Source organism: Salmo salar, chromosome 15 (assembly GCF_965601325.2).
Source record: "Salmo salar chromosome 15, fSalSal1, whole genome shotgun sequence".
NCBI lineage: Eukaryota > Metazoa > Chordata > Actinopteri > Salmoniformes > Salmonidae > Salmo > Salmo salar.
In genome coordinates this window covers 69,322,234-69,339,977 of record NC_138305.1, presented here as the reverse complement: position 1 = coordinate 69,339,977, position 17,744 = coordinate 69,322,234, and the positions used below count along the sequence as shown (strand labels likewise).

At 43.9% G+C, this 17,744-nt stretch overlaps 1 protein-coding gene across 1 annotated transcript in view; it reads left to right on the top strand.

The window, feature by feature from the left end:
• The window catches only part of LOC106571924 (cadherin-4), a 395,713-nt gene that overhangs the window by 327,955 nt on the left and 50,014 nt on the right, over positions 1-17,744 (top strand). The window contains exons 6-7 of the mRNA XM_014145495.3: positions 13,366-13,521; positions 16,463-16,607. Coding sequence (XP_014000970.2) covers positions 13,366-13,521; positions 16,463-16,607 — 301 coding nt within the window. The remainder of the gene's footprint in view (positions 1-13,365; positions 13,522-16,462; positions 16,608-17,744) is intronic.

Below are 17,744 nucleotides of genomic sequence, written 5' to 3'. Positions count from 1 at the left end.
ATTGTTTGCAAATGTATCAAAAATAAAAACAGAAATACCATATTTACATAAATATTCAGACCCTATGCTATGAGACTTTGAGCTCAGGTGCATCCTGTTTCCATTGATCATCCTTGAGATGTTTCTTCAACTTGATTGGAGTCCACCTGTGGTAAATTGAATTGAGGTCCCACAGTTGACAGTGCATGTCAGAGCAAAAACCATGAGGTCATGAGGTCGAAGGAATTGTCCGTAGAGCTCCAGGACAGGTCCCCAAGAACACAGTGGCCTCCCTCATTCTTAATTGGAAGAAGTTTGTCACCATCAAGACTCTTCCTAGAGCTGGCCGCCCGGCCAAACTGAGCAATCGGGGGAGAAGGGCCTTGGTCAGGGAGGTGACCAAGAACCCGATGGTCACTCTGACAGAGCTCTAGAGTTCCTCTGTGGAGAAGGGAGAACCTTCCAGAAGGACATCCATCTTTGCAGCACTCCACCAATCAGGCCTTTATGGTAGAGTGGCCAGACTGAAGCCACTCCTCAGTAAAAGGCACATGACAGCCCGCTTGGAATTTGCCAAAAGGCACCTATAGACTCTCCAACCATGAGAAACAAGATTCTCTGGTCTGATGAAACGAAGATTTAAATCTTTGGCCTGATTGCCAAGTGTCACATCTGGAGGAAACCTGGCACCATCTCTACGGTGAAGCATGGTGGTGGCAGCATCATGTTGTGGGGATGTTTTTCAGCAGCAGGAACTTGGAGACTAGTCAGGATCGAGGCAAAGAGAAACGGAGCAAAGTACAGAGAGATCCTTGATAAAAACTTGCTCCAGAGCGCTCAGGACCTCAGACTGCAGCGAAGGTTCAACCTTCCAACAGGACAACGACCCTAAGCAGACAGCCAAGACAACGCAGGAGTGACTTCGGGACAAATCTTTGAATGTCCTTGAGTGGCCCAGCCAGAGTCCGGACTTGAACTCGATCAAACATCTCTGGAGAGAACTGAAAATCGCAGCAATGCTCACCATCCAACCTTACGGAGCTTGAGAGAATCTGCAGAGATGAATGGGAGAAACTCCCCAAATACAGTTGTGCCAAGCTTGTAGCATTATACCCTAGAAGACTTGAGGCTATGATCACTGCTGCCATATGTGCTTCAACAAATTGTAACGACTGCCATGAGAGAGAGTGGACCAAAACGCAGCGGAGTTAGTGTTCATCATATTTAATTCTTAAACGGAACACTATACAATTACAAAACAAGAAACTGACAGCCAAACAGTCCTGTCAGGTGAAACACAATGACAGAAACAATTACCCACAAACCCCCAACGGAAAAACATGCACTTATGTGTGACTCCCAATCAACAACAACGAACTTCAGCTGTGCCTGATTGGGAGCCACACACGGCCCAAAACAAAGAAATACAAAAACATAGAAAAAGAACATAGAACGCCCACCCAATGTAACACCCTGGCCTAACCAAAATAAAGAACAAAAAAACCCTCTCTATGGCCAGGGCGTTACACAAATATCAGTTTCTGCTTTGTCATTATGGGGTATTGTGTATTTGATGAGGGAAAAAAACAGTTGAATCCATTTTAGAAAAAGGCTGTAACCTAACAAAATGTGGGAAAAAGTCAAGCGGTCCGAATACTTTCCAAAGGCACTGTTTATTTGGCCTGACAAAATGTGGAAAAAAGTAAAGGGGTGTGAAAACTTAAAAGCGCTGTATGTACATTTATGTTTACGTCTCTCTCAATCTGCCATGGTGAGTATTGTGTGGGCTGAGCTACGCTAAGAAGGGCTCTACTGGGGACAAACGCACACAGTGCTACAATCCTGTGCTCTGAATGCACTCCTATCACATGAAACAGAGACGTCCGGTGCTCCGTGAGCTTTAGTTTTCAACAACAGCGCTAAACCCTGCAGGAGCTAGCTAGCCAACGCTAAACCCCCAGGGCGAATTCTCCTCAGAAGTCCAAGCTGTCATCTCCGCTAGCACTAGCTCAGCCCATAAAACCTCTTAGATGTTAAGTGATTCTTGGAACGGTTCCGAACTATATTTCTGTGTACAGCAAGCTCTTTGAACGGCACAACATCAATTGCCTTACACTCCCTAAAACCGCTAGTTGTCCCAATTCGTATGTCGCTATTGCAAGCGCAGTTTCACCGACACATGAAATCGATTATTTGCATGTCAAGCATCGTGTCACATTTGCTGGCCTATCCAGAAAGTGGTCTTTTCAGATGGATTTATAGCTGTCAAGAGGAAAAAACATATACCTAATTTATAGAATTAAAACAAGACCACTTTCTCTTGGTCACAGACGGACGAAATCACGTTGTGCTTAAAGCTGAAGTTGTAACGTCTTTGAATGGTGACTCAGCGCTGCTCAGAGGACATTTAGTTGAAAAGTCTGTCATCAGTTATATGAAATGGTGACAATATTGTATTGTCACTAAGTATGATCATTTATTTGACATTTATAAGAAAGGTGAAATCTAATAGTAAATCGTTTTATAATTTGATTGAAATGCTTTCTAAATATAGTAACAGTAAATTAATTCCCTATTGCCCCGCTTTTGTTGAATAGTAAACATTTATATATGATTTTTCATATTCTCATAATATTTTTACAATGTACTTGAGCTTGTGTCCTCAAAAAGGTGTACACCTCAGCAAATTATAAAAACATTTTTACCAGAAAGGTGAGTTCCAGAACTTTCTAAAAACGATGCAGCATTTCCAGTTATTGTTTATGGCCATCTCATGAAAAATAATTACTTTTGGGTATGTCTATTTAGGCGGAAATCTACATTTTGCCCTATCATTAATACACAGACAGACAGACCATGGGAGAAATACCACACCTGGATTAGATATAGTGTTCATTCATAAGGTCATGGATTCAATGTGTTTCAGTCTTTCTCCATACAAAATATATAGACGATTATTATAAAAAGTAAAGTAGGTCTATTTTAAGTGAGAGCAGGAAAGATGATACAATACTATAATAATTACATTGTTTTATACTGAGCATTAGTAAAACAACGCTGTGCAAATACGATAGAAATGGAAATGTCGCAGGAACATCTAGGAGCTGATTTCCCCCCGTCCTCTCTGCACCCAGCAGCAGTACAGAGAGCATCACTCCTCTATCCTATTCCTCCTCTCTATTATTCCTCCTCCTCCCCTTTCCTCTCCCTTGTATTCCCTGGAGAGCCGGCAGCAGATAGTTTCTCATTTGAATCAGTTTTGCCAGGCAGAGGGGAGCTCAGCTCACTGATAAGATCTCCTTATTACTCAGACAAGTTTTCAGTAATGAGGAGAATTGCTTTGATCCGTCGACAAATAGGTCATTTAACCAGTGTCTGCGTTCTGACGAGAGACGTTATACTGTCTCACACATTCACACACACACATGCTTGCACTCACGCGCACACACACCCCTTTGTCTCTAACAAGAGGAGAGGGAATGAGACAGAGAGAGAGGGGAGGAAAACTGCTCTTGATTATTAGCGCCTTTCAAAATGAGTCCCTTTATCATTCATTACCCAGCGGAGGGCTGTGAGTGTGTAAGCACGTCTCACATGCCCACAGTGACACACACACACTGACACACACGCCCACCGTGACACACCCACTGTGACACACAACTCACACAAAATACAGTGGAATCAAATGACTGATGTTTTTGACAGTGCCCCTTAGCGTTACACTGATGTTGTGTGAACGTTGTGGGAGGGGAAGGTAATTGGCTGGAATGACCAGGGAGACATGCGTTCAGCTGATTCTCCCCCAAGCAGGAGGACTCGGAAGCGGGTGGGAAATCAGGGGGCGGGAGGAACTGGGAAGAAATGAAGGAGTGCTATCACTTCTAACTGGGAAGGATTTATGCGGCGCTGCCAAAGCCAACGGATTGAAGTAATTACATTTTTTTCATGCATGGTTTCTGTCCCTGAAATGGAGAGAAAGAGCGAGTGAGAGAGAAGGAGAGGCAGGAGAGATACAGTAGTTTAGCCGTGGAGAATTTTGGACTGGAAGCAGCAAATTAAGTCGGTAAGGTTTCCATCCTCCCGCCCCGCCTTAATGCTTCAGCTAAATGAGCATGGAGGGCAGTAGTTAGGGGAGGGAGAGTTCAACCCAGCTGCTAGTTACACCTATGGCCCTCTCTCCTCTGTTTGTTGTTGTTGTTGTTGTTTTGAGGACGGAAAGTCTTTGAAGTACTAGTAGCCAATCCGTAAAAAACAGCTTGTTAATTACCATAGCCGTCAGCTTTCAAGTAATTCACTGTGTTGGAGCATAGGCCTTTGCGCAAGTACGCACGTGTTTGTGTGTGTGTGTTTGCTGTATGGAAGTAGTAGTTGCTCCAGAGAGGACTGTGGGTTTGTGTGTTTGCTGTATGGAAGTAGTAGTTGCTCCAGAGAGGACTGTGGGTGTGTGTGTTTGCTGTATGGAAGTAGTAGTTGCTCCAGAGAGGACTGTGGGTGTGTGTGTTTGCTGTATGGAAGTAGTAGTTGCTCCAGAGAGGACTGTGGGTTTGTGTGTTTGCTGTATGGAAGTAGTAGTTGCTCCAGAGAGGACTGTGGGTGTGTGTGTTTGCTGTATGGAAGTAGTAGTTGCTCCAGAGAGGACTGTGGGTGTGTGTGTTTGCTGTATGGAAGTAGTAGTTGCTCCAGAGAGGACTGTGGGTGTGTGTGTTTGCTGTATGGAAGTAGCAGTTGCTCCAGAGAGGACTGTGGGTTTGTGTGTTTCGCTGTATGGAAGTAGTAGTTGCTCCAGAGAGGACTGTGGGTTTGTGTGTTTGCTGTATGGAAGTAGTAGTTGCTCCAGAGAGGACTGTGGGTTTGTGTGTTTGCTGTATGGAAGTAGTAGTTGCTCCAGAGAGGACTGTGGGTGTGTGTGTTTGCTGTATGGAAGTAGTAGTTGCTCCAGAGAGGACTGTGGGTGTGTGTGTTTGCTGTATGGAAGTAGTAGTTGCTCCAGAGAGGACTGTGGGTTTGTGTGTTTGCTGTATGGAAGTAGTAGTTGCTCCAGAGAGGACTGTGGGTTTGTGTGTTTGCTGTATGGAAGTAGTAGTTGCTCCAGAGAGGACTGTGGGTTTGTGTGTTTGCTGTATGGAAGTAGTAGTTGCTCCAGAGAGGACTGTGGGTTTGTGGGTTTGCTGTATGGAAGTAGTAGTTGCTCCAGAGAGGACTGTGGGTGTGTGTGTTTGCTGTATGGAAGTAGTAGTTGCTCCAGAGAGGACTGTGGGTTTGCTGTATGGAAGTAGTAGTTGCTCCAGAGAGGACTGTGGGTTTGTGTGTTTGCTGTATGGAAGTAGTAGTTGCTCCAGAGAGGACTGTGGGTGTGTGTGTTTGCTGTATGGAAGTAGTAGTTGCTCCAGAGAGGACTGTGGGTTTGTGTGTTTGCTGTATGGAAGTAGTAGTTGCTCCAGAGAGGACTGTGGGTGTGTGTGTTTGCTGTATGGAAGTAGTAGTTGCTCCAGAGAGGACTGTGGGTGTGTGTGTTTGCTGTATGGATGTAGTAGTTGCTCCAGAGAGGACTGTGGGTTTGTTTGTTTGCTGTATGGAAGTAGTAGTTGCTCCAGAGAGGACTGTGGGTGTGTGTGTTTGCTGTATGGAAGTAGTAGTTGCTCCAGAGAGGACTGTGGGTGTGTGTGTTTGCTGTATGGAAGTAGTAGTTGCTCCAGAGAGGACTGTGGGTTTGTGTGTTTGCTGTATGGAAGTAGTAGTTGCTCCAGAGAGGACTGTGGGTTTGTGTGTTTGCTGTATGGAAGTAGTAGTTGCTCCAGAGAGGACTGTGGGTTTGTGTGTTTGCTGTATGGAAGTAGTAGTTGCTCCAGAGAGGACTGTGGGTTTGTGTGTTTGCTGTATGGAAGTAGTAGTTGCTCCAGAGAGGACTGTGGGTTTGTGTGTTTGCTGTATGGAAGTAGTAGTTGCTCCAGAGAGGACTGTGGGTTTGTGTGTTTGCTGTATGGAAGTAGTAGTTGCTCCAGAGAGGACTGTGGGTTTGTGTGTTTGCTGTATGGAAGTAGTAGTTGCTCCAGAGAGGACTGTGGGTTTGTGTGGGAGACCATATTCTTACAACGTATTAAGAGAGGAGGAGGAGGAGGAGGACGATGATGATCCTGGTGATGATGATGATGATGACAGGCTGTTATGGTGATGCTCGGGTCAGTCTGGATGACAGCTGTCTGACACACTATGTCCTAGTCCTTCCCTGGTTAGTCTCAGGCTATTCTCTCCCTGGGCCAGGATCCTAGTGAGTCAAAAGTACTGTCAAATTGGTTTCCATGAGTGCTGAAAGATGGAGACAACTTTGTCTTTCTCTTTTACGACCACTCGCTGCTCGCTCCTGAAATAGTCACTGATTGGAGGAGAGGTGGTGGGATAGGAGGAGTGTGTGTGCATGTGTGTGTGTGTATATGTGTGAAATAGTAGCACTAGCTCTCTTTCCTCTAATGGAAGGAAGTTGGAGGGCTGGCTAGCACCTTATGCGGGAGCTAAATTGAAAGAACCCCTCAAATGAAGCCCAATTACTCTCCACTTCAGCTCAAATCACACTCCGTGCAATTAACTTAATGTACTTAATAGCTCTTCTGCTCTGGAATGTGTGTGTGTGTGTGTGTGTGTGTGTGTGTGTGTGTGTGTGTGTGGTGTGTGTGTGTGTGTGTGTGTGTGTGTGTGTGCAAGCATGTTTGTACAGTCATGTGTGTAGTATATCACCATCTATTCTCTCCGTAGGTTCATCTTTGTTTTTCTCGCAGGTTCATGTTTATTGTCATGAGTCTTGCCCTCGAGGCAGAACTGAGCAGTTTCCGCTGGATGGGCCAGCTGCGAAGTCAAAATGAGCTATATCGAAATTTTTTTTTGCTTTTTGGTCTTAATTTAAGGTTAGGGTTAGGCATTAGGGTTAGCAGGGTGGTTAGGGTTAGGTTTAAAATACGATTTTATGACTTTGTGGCTGTGCCAGCTAACCTCTACATGAGTCGTCTCAATAAATGCCAACCTGAGTTTTCTCAGAAATGGTTTATTCTTAACCCATTCAAGTCCTTTTACTATATATGGGGCGGCAGGTAGCCTAGTGGTTGGAGCGTTGGGCCAGTAACCAAAAGGTTGCTGGATCGAATCCCCGAGCTAACAAGGTTAAAATCTGTCGTTCTGCCCCTGAACAAGGCAGTTAACCCACTGTTCCCCGGTAGGCTGTCATTGTAAATAATAATTTGTTCTTAACTGACTTGCCTAGTAAAATAAAAATAAATAAAATCTGAGAGAAAGAGTGTGTGGGTTTATTTAAATATTGTTTTTATATTTAGATACTGGTACAGACAATCTCTAAAGTACATTTACATTTTACATTTTAGTCATTTAGCAGACGCTCTTATCCTGAGCGACTTACAGTAGTGAATGCATACATTTCATACATTTTTTTTTTTTTTCTGTGCTGGCCCCCCGTGGGAATCGAACCCACAACCCTGGTGTTGCAAACACCATGCTCTACCAACTGAGCTACAGGGAAGTACATTCGGGAAATATTTACACCGCTTCCCTTTTACCACATTTTGTTACGTTACAGCCTTATTCCAAAATTGATTAAATAAATGTTTGTCCTCATCAATCTACAGTCAATACACCATAATGGCAAAGCGAAAACAGGTTTTTAGACATTTTTGCAAATGTTTATACTGAAATATTCAGTAGTATTCAGACCTTTTGCTATGAGACCTGAAATTGATGCACATCCTGTTTCCATTGATCATCCTTGAGCTGTTTCTACAACTTGATTGGAGTCCACCTGTAGTATATTCAATTGATTGGACATGATTTGGAAAGGCACACACCTTTCTATATAAGGTTAACAATACATGTCAGAGCAAAAACCAAGCCATGAGGTCGAAGTAACTGTCGATAAAGCTCTGAGACAGGATTGTCTCGAGGCACAGATCTGGGGAAGGGTACCAAAACATTGCTGCAGCATTGAAGGTCTCCAAGAACACAGTAGCCTCTATAATTTTAAAATGGAAAAAGTTTGGAACCACCAAGACTCTTCCCGAGAGCTGGTTGCTCGGCCAAACTGAGCAATCGGGGGAGAAGGGCCTTGGTCAGGGAGGTGACCAAGAACCTTATGGCCACTCTGATAGAGCTCCAGAGTTCCTGTGTGGAGATGGGAGAACCTTCCAGAAGGACAACCATCTCTGCAGCACTCCACCAATCAGGCCTTTAAGGTAGAGGGGCCAGATATAACCCACTCCTCAGTAAAAGGCACATGACAGCCCACTTGGAGTTTTCCAAAAGGCACCTAAAGGACTATCAGACCATGAGAAACAAGAGTCTCTGGTCTGATGAAACAAAGATTGAACTCTTTGGCCTGATTGCCAAGCGTCACATCTGGAGGAAACCTGGCACCATCCCTACAGTGAAGCATGGTGGTGGCAGCATCATGCTGTGGGGATGTTTTTCAGCGGCAGAGACTGGGAGACATGTCAGGATCGAGGGAAAGATGAACAGAGCAAAGTACAGAGAGATCCTTGATAAAAACCTGCTCCAGAGCGTTCAGGAGCTCAGATTGAAGCAAATGTTCAATGACCCTAAGCACACAGCCAAGAAAACGTAGGAGTGGTTTCGGGACAAGTCTCTGAATGTCCTTGAGTGGCCCAGCCAGAGCCCAGACTTGAATCCGATCTAACATCTCTGGAGAGACCTGAAAATAGCTGTGCAGCGACGCTCCCCATCCAACCTGACAGAGCTTGAGAGGATCTGCAGAGAAGAATGGGAGAAACTCACCAAATACAGGTGTGCCAAGCTTGAAGCGTCATACCCAAGTAGACTCGAGGCTGTAATCGCTGCCACAGGTGCTTCAACAAAGTCCTGAGTAAAGGGTCTGAATACTTTGTAAATGTGATATTTCAGTTTTAAAAAATGTATAAGTTTGCTAAAATTGATGAACAAATCAAAATAGATTTTAGAGTTTAGATTCTTCAAAGTAGCCACCCTCTGCCTTGATGACAGCTTTGCACACTCTTGACATTCTCTCAACCAGTTTCACGAGGTAGTGACAGGTGTGCATTGTCAAAAGTTAATTTGTGAAATTTATTTTCTTCTTAATCTGTTTAAGCCAATCAGTTGTGTTGTAACAAGGTAGGAGGTGGTATACAGAAGATGGCCCTATTTGGTAAAAGACCAAGTCCATATTATGGCAAGAACAGCTCAAATAAGCAAAGAGAAACAACAGTCCATCATTACTTTAAGACATAAAGGTCAGTCAATGTGGAAATGTAATGAACTTTGAAAGTTTCTTCAAGTGCAGTTGCAAGAACTATCAAGCGATATGATGAAACTGGCTCTCATGAGGACCGCCACAGGAAAGGAAGACCCAGAGTTACCTCTGCTGCAGAGGATAAGTTCATTAGAGTTACCAGCCTCAGAAATGGGCAATTAACTGCACCTCAGACTGCAACTCACAGAGTTCAAGTAACAGACACATCTCAACATCAACTGTTCAGAGGAGACTGCGTGAATCAGGCCTTCATGGTCCAATTGCTGCAAAGAAACCACTACTAAAGGATACCAATAATAAGAAGTGACTAGCTTGGGCCAAGAAACATGAGCAATGGACATCAGACAACTGGAAATCTGTCCTTTGGTCTGATGAGTCCAAATTTGAGTTTTTGGTTCCAACCATGTGTCTTTGTGAGACGCAGAGTAGGTGAACAGATGATATCCGCATGTGTGGTTACCACCGTGAAGCATAGAGGATGATGTGGGGGTACTTTGCTGTTGACACTGTCTATGATTTATTTAGAATTCAAGTCACACTTAACCATTATGGTTATCACAGCATTCTGCAGTGATACGTCATCCCATCTGGTTTGCGCTTAGTCCCACTATCATTTGTTTTTCAACAGGACAATGACCCAAAACACACCTCCAGGCTGTGTAAGGGCTATTTGACCAAGAAGGAGGGAGATGGAGTGATGACCTGGCCTCCACAATTACCCAACTCAACCCAATTGTGATGGTTTGGGATGAGTTGGACCGCAGCGTGAAGGAAAAGCAGCCAACAAGTGCTCAGCATATGTGGGAACTCATTCAAGATTGTTGGAAAAGTAATCCAGGTGACTACCTCATGAAGCTCGTTAAAAGAATGCAAAGGTGTCATCAAGGCAAAGGGTGGCTACTTTGAAGAATCTAAAATATATTCTGATTTGATTAACACTTTTTTGGTTACTACATGATTCCATATGTGTTATTTCATAGTTTTGATGTCTTCACTATTGTTCTACAATGTAGAAAATAGTCAAAATAATAATAAAGAAAAATATATATACTGTGAGACAGCTAAGACAGCGCCACAGGGAGACAGGGCAGACAGCTGATCGTCTTCACAGTGGCAGACCACGTGTAACAACACCTGGATCGGTACATCCGAACATCACACCTGCGGGACAGGTACAGGATGGCAACAACAACTTCCCGAGTTACACCTTGAACACACAATATCCCCCATCAGTGCTCAGACTGTCCGCAATAGGCTGAGAGAGGCTGGACTGAGGGCTTGTAGGCCTGTTGTAAGGCAGGTCCTCACCAGACATCACCGGCAACAACGTCGCCTATGGGCACAAACCCACTGTCGCTGGACCTGCGACATTCCTGCAAGACAGGAATGTCAGTGTTCTGCCATGGCCAGCGAAGAGCCCAGATCTCAATTCCATTGAGCACGTTGGATCGGAGGGTGAGGGCTTGAGCCATTCCCTCGATAAATGTCCGGGAACTTGCAGGTGCCTTGGTGGAAGAGTGGGGTAACAACTCACAGCAAGAACTGGTAAATCTGGTGCAGTCCATGAGGAGGAGATGCACTGCAGTACTTAATGCAGCTGGTGGCCACACTGTTACTTTTGATTTTGACCCCCCCTTTGTTCAGGGACACATTATTCCATTCCTGTTAGTCACATGTCTGTGGAACTTGTTCAGTTTATGTCTCAGTTGTTGAATCTTGTTATGTTCATACAAATATTTGTTGTCAACAAATATGTTAAGTTTGCTTAAAATAAATGCAGTTGACAGTGAGAGGACGTTTCTTTTTTTGCTGAGTTTATATATATGGTTCGGACAATCTATATACCAAAAATTATTAAGATCTGATCATTTGAACATGTATTCACATGAAATGTGTAAAAAAAACTTAATCCCATGTGTCCAAAGACTAATTATATATCAGTAAGCTAAAAGAACAATTGTATTAAAGGAAAATATACATTTCCATTATTAACATGAATAGGTTCATTTTTATTTTTTTAACCTGGCAAGTCAGTTAAGAACACATTCTTATTTACAATGACGGCCTTCCCCAGCCAAACCCGGATGACGCTGGGCCAATTGTGCACCGCCCTATGGGAATCCCATTCTCGGCCAGATGTGATGCAGCCTGGATTCAAACCAGGGACTACAGTGACTCCTCTTGCACTGAGCTGCAGTGCCTTAGACCGCTGCGCCACTCGGGAGCCCAATTGCTTTGCTGCACACTCTACACAACAGCACCTACAGACAGTGAGCTCACTGAGACTCTTACCAAGCAGTTACAGTCAGTGTCAGAATGGGTCATTAACAATAAACTGGTATTAAATACATCTAAAACCAAAAGCGCTGCTGCCAAACCCAGATTCCTCCGTCGGACTGCCAGATGAACGCCAGAGAATGCATTTCCACTGCTCCAAAGTCCAATGGCGGCGACCTTTACACCACTCCAGCCGACGCTTGGCATTGCGCATGGTGATCTTAGGCTTGTGTGCGGCTGCTAGGCCATGGAAACCCATTTCATGAAGCTCCCGACGAACAGTTCTTGTGCTGACGTTGCTTCCAGAGGCAGTTTGGAACTCAGTAGTGAGTGTTGCAACCACGTGCTTCAGCACTCGGAGGTCAAGTTCCGTGAGATTGTGAGGCCTACTACTTCAGTGCTGAGCCGTTGTTACTCCTAGACGTTTCCACTTCATAATAACAGCACTTACAGTTGACCGGGGCAGCTCTAGCAAGGCAGAAATTTGATGAACAGACTTGTTGGAGAGGTGGCATCCTATGACAGTGTCATGTTGAAAGTCACTCAGCACTTCAGTAAGGCCATTCTACTGCCAATGTTTGTCTATGAAATAGCCAAATGAAATAGCCAAATCAACTAATTTGAAGGACTGTCCAAATACTTTTGTGTATATATAGTGTTCGTACCCCACCAGACACGCCACTATGGGTTTCTTCACTGTTCCCAAAACAAAAAAAGATTGAATAAGTCGCTCAGTTATGTATAGAGCCATGTCATCGTGGAATGCTCTGCCATCAGTGGTTACTCAGGTAAAAAGCAAGTTTAGCTTTAAGAAACATATTGTATCACAGCTCCTCTCCTCTTCTAAAGGTCTAATTTAACTGTATATAATAGTATGATTATGTATATATGAATAGTGTGTAAATAGTATTTTTCTTGGTGTCTTTCCAATATATAACTCTTATTTTTCATATCTATTTTTTTCAATGTAATTTGTATTATTTATTTTTATTGAATGTCCTTTGTCATGTATTTGTATATTTTATGTGAACCACAGGAAGAGTAGCTGCTGCATGTGCAGTAGCTAATGGGGATCCTAATAAACTAAACTAAACTTCCTTAATAACAGTGTTTACGAGAAGAGTTTGACATTTTCATTTTCTTATTTGTCTTCTTCTGCTCACGTTGTGACAGCGTCCTAAGCACAGTCCCTGTAAGAGCTGTTTATTAAAACTCCAGCTGTCAAGCAGAAGAAAAATGCTCTTTGCAAATGTACGTTGATTTCTTTTTCTATCCACTGAAAGAAAGAGAAATATTGAATTTCCAGTCTGAAGTACTCCAGTTGTGCCAAAGAGAATGCGTTCTGCACCATTCCGTAGCACTAATGAAATTCACAGCTATAGCTGGGAGTGCTGTGAGTTATGATGGATGTGTTTGTTTGTGTTTGTGTATGTATGTGTGTGCGAGCGTGCCTGTATGTGCTTGTGTGTCTTTTTGATTGAATATACAATATCTGATGATTGTCTCTGGCTCTGGCCCATGGTATCATTGGTCTCCCAGCCTCTACAGTATATGATGATCTAGTCCTGGAATAAACAGTTAACCAGTCACACCAGTGGATGCAGTGGCATGGAGTAGATTATGGTGTACCATCAATGTGTGGTACTTTTCTATGCGGCATCACCATCTAACACATATTTCATAACCCACTGTCAAGGCAATGTTATTTCTCCAATCTCCCATATCGCTCAATGATTGAATGTGCTTCGAAAGATGAAACCGATTTCAGAAACAGTAGTAGACCACAGAGTTAAAACTGACATGGCGTTAACTGTGTCTTGTCGCAGATCCGTTCGGACCAGGACCGTAACATCTCCATCCGGTACAGCATCACGGGGGTGGGAGCGGACCAGCCACCCAATGAGGTGTTCAGTATCGACCCTGTTGCCGGGAAGATGTTCGTCACCAAACCCCTGGACCGAGAGAGGAGATCATCTTACCATGTGAGTCACACACGCGTATTTACGCACGCACACACACCTGTGTAATGGGTTAGTGACAGGCTGGCAGGTTGTCCAGATGGAGTGTTGATTGAGAGAGTGAAGGCTGAGGCTAGCTACAGCTACAGACCATGAGAATGACTCTACCAGAATTGGTCACCCACTCATTCATGCTTCGCTCTACAATTGCGTGTCTCTCTCTCTCTTTTTTTCCTTGCCCCTCACATCTCTCCATCCTGTCTGCCACGCATTTGTTGGACTCAGTGAGCTCGGAGGTCCAGCTTTCCAGGAGGATGCAGGATCGATGGGGTTGATTTGTTAGGAAAGGCCAAGGCTTGATGATGCCTGCTTGACTTTAAGCTCAGTCCCAGGCTGGATGGAGGTGAATAGCATCCTCTAACTGTACATCAGTTGGGTGAGGTGAGGGGGCAGGAAGACAGGTTGAGGAAGAGATGAAGATGTCAGAGCTGGACCTGTGTCTCTGTCAGACACCATTAAAGAACCGAATGTAGCCACACAGTCAGCAACTATACGTTATCCTTTATGTACGTAAAACTAACTGAACATGAGCTATATTTTGTGGTAAAAGTTCTCTTTCATTATCTTACAACTGTAATATGAAGATGTAATTGAAGATGACTAATACTTCCTCAAAGCGACTTTGTCGGCAGCTTTTTCATTCAACATTGGTTTTTAATGTGTGTTTCTGATTTCATAACAAGGATTAAACAAAGACACAAGAAAAGTTTGAAGACCGAAACTTTCTTGTCTTCAAAATAAGCACGCTCCGATTCATAGCAGGCCAGGGCATCCAATCAGATAAAAAAAATAAAAAATACTTTAAAAAAAGGAAGAAGTCAGTGTTCTGGGTCTTGTGTTATCTCCATCGGATGCTTGGCCTGTGCCAAGTGCTGGGCGCCACGATGCGTGGCGTGGTGTGTGTTGTTTCCTCCCTCGTACCCGGTCCCTTTCAAGATGATAACTTTCATTCGGACCCAGAATTACATCTTGGCTTCTTTAAACACGGCTGGTAATCTCTTACTGGCGGTGTTATTGAATGAGGGCGTGGGGGCCGCATGCCGCAGCGCAGGGGGAGAGATAAGGGCTTGCGGGCTCCCAGGCTGCAGTGTAGCAGAGTGCCAGTGCAGTGCTCGGATATTGGGTGCAGGGCCAGATCAGACGATGCAGAGGAAAAAGTTAAGTCAAATTAACCTTTAGGAGACTTGGCTGATGCAATTTTTGTGAGATGCAGAGAGGAGAGGAGGGGAGTGGAGGGCGGGAGAGAGATTGGAGAGGATGTTCACCTGTTTTAGAGGAGGGAAGTGGATGGAGCTTCCTCCTAATTCTATTTCCCGTCACAAGGCCACAACCCTGCGGTCGAGGCATCGCTATGGCCATCTTATCAGAAGCATCGAAAAGGTGGAGGACCTGCGGCTCCAACTTTGATATTCCTCTCCTCCCGACTTGTTTATTTCTCTTCTTCTTGAGAATCACATGGATCTTACTATGTCTGCTCAAGGATCCTGTTGATAGTCATCTCAAACATTCTAACAGGCTACATATTTGGCATCCTTAGCCTGTAGCAGTGAGATGTTAGTCCAGGGGTCCCCTATATCATTCTTAAACCTTCACTATTTCACGCAGTCTAAAGGGATATTGTTGAATAAATCCTCTTTGTTGATTTAAAACATCCTGACCAGTTAAAGGGGTCATTTGTCATTGTAGTATGGTCAGGGCGTGGCAGGGGGTGTTGTTTTGTGTGTTTTGGGGTTGGTTTATTTAGAGGGGATTTGTTCTAGTTTTCATTTTCTATGTTCATTTTCTATGTGTGGCCGAGTATGGTTTCCAATCAGAGGCAGGTGTCTTTCGTTGTCTCTGATTGGAAGCCATACTTAGGCAGCCTGTTTTTTCCTGTGGGTTGTGGGTGGTTGTTTTCTGTTTAGTGTATGTTCACCTGACGGAACTGTTGTCGGCCGTTTTGTTGTTTCGTTCTAGTGTCTTCATAATAAAAGTGAATATGAGCACTATACACGCTGCGCCTTGGTCCCCTTTATACGACCCGCGTTACACAAATAGCAGTATGTACAGTAACTCCCTGATTTTATAGAGAGATCTGAAAATATGTTTCGTTTTATTTTTCAAATTGAGTCTGTTAGTTTGGCTCACTCCCTGGGTGCAGTAAAAACAGAGCGTAGATGTTTATTGAATCTTAACAGATACTCTATAACTGAGTTATGTTACCAGCATTTTTCTCCTGCAGTGTTCTTTATCAAAACATTTTGCTTTCAGATATCTGGACATGCTTTCCAGCCTGTATCGATTTGGGTATTAATTCCATGTCCAAACTTTGTTTGAAATCCTAGAGTTGGCTGCTGCTATTGATCTACGACAGGACACATCTGAGCCTGGCAGCGGTTCACATCAAATCGCTGTGTTTGTGATGTTGGCTGGAGGTTAAGAGATTTTGGGATTCCCCTTAAAAAAAAAATAAACAACCACAGAATGTTGGACTGAGATCCAAGAAGACCAGGAGAAGAAGGATACAAAGAAATAATATTTTTATGGGAAGTCAGCTTTTTATAAAAGAGGTTGTTGTGTTTGTTACTTTGAAGACACCAGTTCTGAGGATTCGGTGTTGGAGAAAAGAATGGACAAAATTGTAGGGTGTGACATTTCTCTCCCAGAACTTTACATTTAAATGAAATGTAATCATAGTTGTTGTTTTTCTGGTATACATTATTGGTGCTGGGTGCCCATTGGTCTGCACAATTGATGTATGCAATGCAACATTGTTTATTTCTGTCTGTTCCTGTTGTTTTTCAGAAATATGCCTTAATGCAGTGTATAGTACTGGTTGCCACACTGCATATCAAGCATATCGAGTTTGTTAATGATAACTTAACTGACCATCTCTCTCTCTGTCTGTCTCTGTCTCTCCCCCCAGCTTCGTGCCCATGCAGTGAACATGAATGGTGAGCGGGTGGAGAGCCCCATAGACCTGTACATCTATGTCATAGACATGAACGACAACCGGCCTGAATTCAAGAACCAGGTCTACAACGGCTCTGTGGATGAGGGCTCCAAACCAGGTAAACACAGGAAGGAAGGAAGGAAGGAAGGAAGGAAGGGAGGGATAAAACACCACCTCTTTCTCACAAACATGGACGGAAGAAAGTTACTATATAAATCACACTGCAGAGAATAGTGAGTTTTACAACAGTCTTTGTACATTCCTTTGCGTGAGAAAAATCGAGCCCAAAGAGGATACCATTCGGGGCTTTTATGTTGTTTTTTTTTTATAGATTTATTCTGCTTCACATTCCACTTGATATAGACCAGGGGCATTTATTCAGATGGAGGGCTTCTGTCCTGCAGTGTGTTCATTTAGCCAGCTCTAGTGCTGGGCTGCATGGCCATAAAGCTGTGGATTTTATTTACCTTTATGTGTGTGGCTGTTGTGGCTGGAGAGGATATTGAGGATTAAATGTGCCAAGCTGCAGCTGTAGCTCCACTGACTCATTTCATGTGTTCCATCATGAGGGAGATGAGCTTTGTGTGTGTGTGCGTGCGTGTGCGTGCGCGTGTGTGTGATAAATTGAGAGAAATACTGATGAGCCAGGACTTATTTTACTAGCTGTGATCTGAAATCTGAAGAGGTTTCCTGGGGCTAGCTGCGTACTTTACTTTTCTCACTTACTCTCTCTTTCTTTCTCTTTTTCACTCTGAACCGATTTTGCTACAAATTCTCCCACTCCAACACAAGGACGCATGCATGCACACACACACACGCACACATCCCCAAACCTCGGCGGTAGCATGCGTGACATGCAGCCGAACAATAATCATAAAAAAATAGTTTTAGAATCTAGAGCTCCAGTGGTTTCAGTGGGAAGCCAATTACTGAGTTGAATTCGTTTTCAAATTAAAGAGTCATTTAGAGCCCTAATCCTGTCAGGCACAGAGTAGGACGCCCGTAGAAAGGGTCCACATTAAGCCCCCTAAGAGTGGCGTTTAATGAAATTACCCAGGCGATGGGTGACACGGTGTGAGTCTCCATCTCTCCTCCCTTTTTTTCTCCAGAAAGGGAGACAGAGAGAGAGAGAGATGGGTGGAAGATTTATACTTTCCTTCGTTTGAACCAAACCAAAAGCAAAGCCCCTTTCTGCCTGTCCTTTATCTCTCACTGTGTTCCTCTGGTCTTTCTTCCTCTCCTTTCTCTGAGTCCT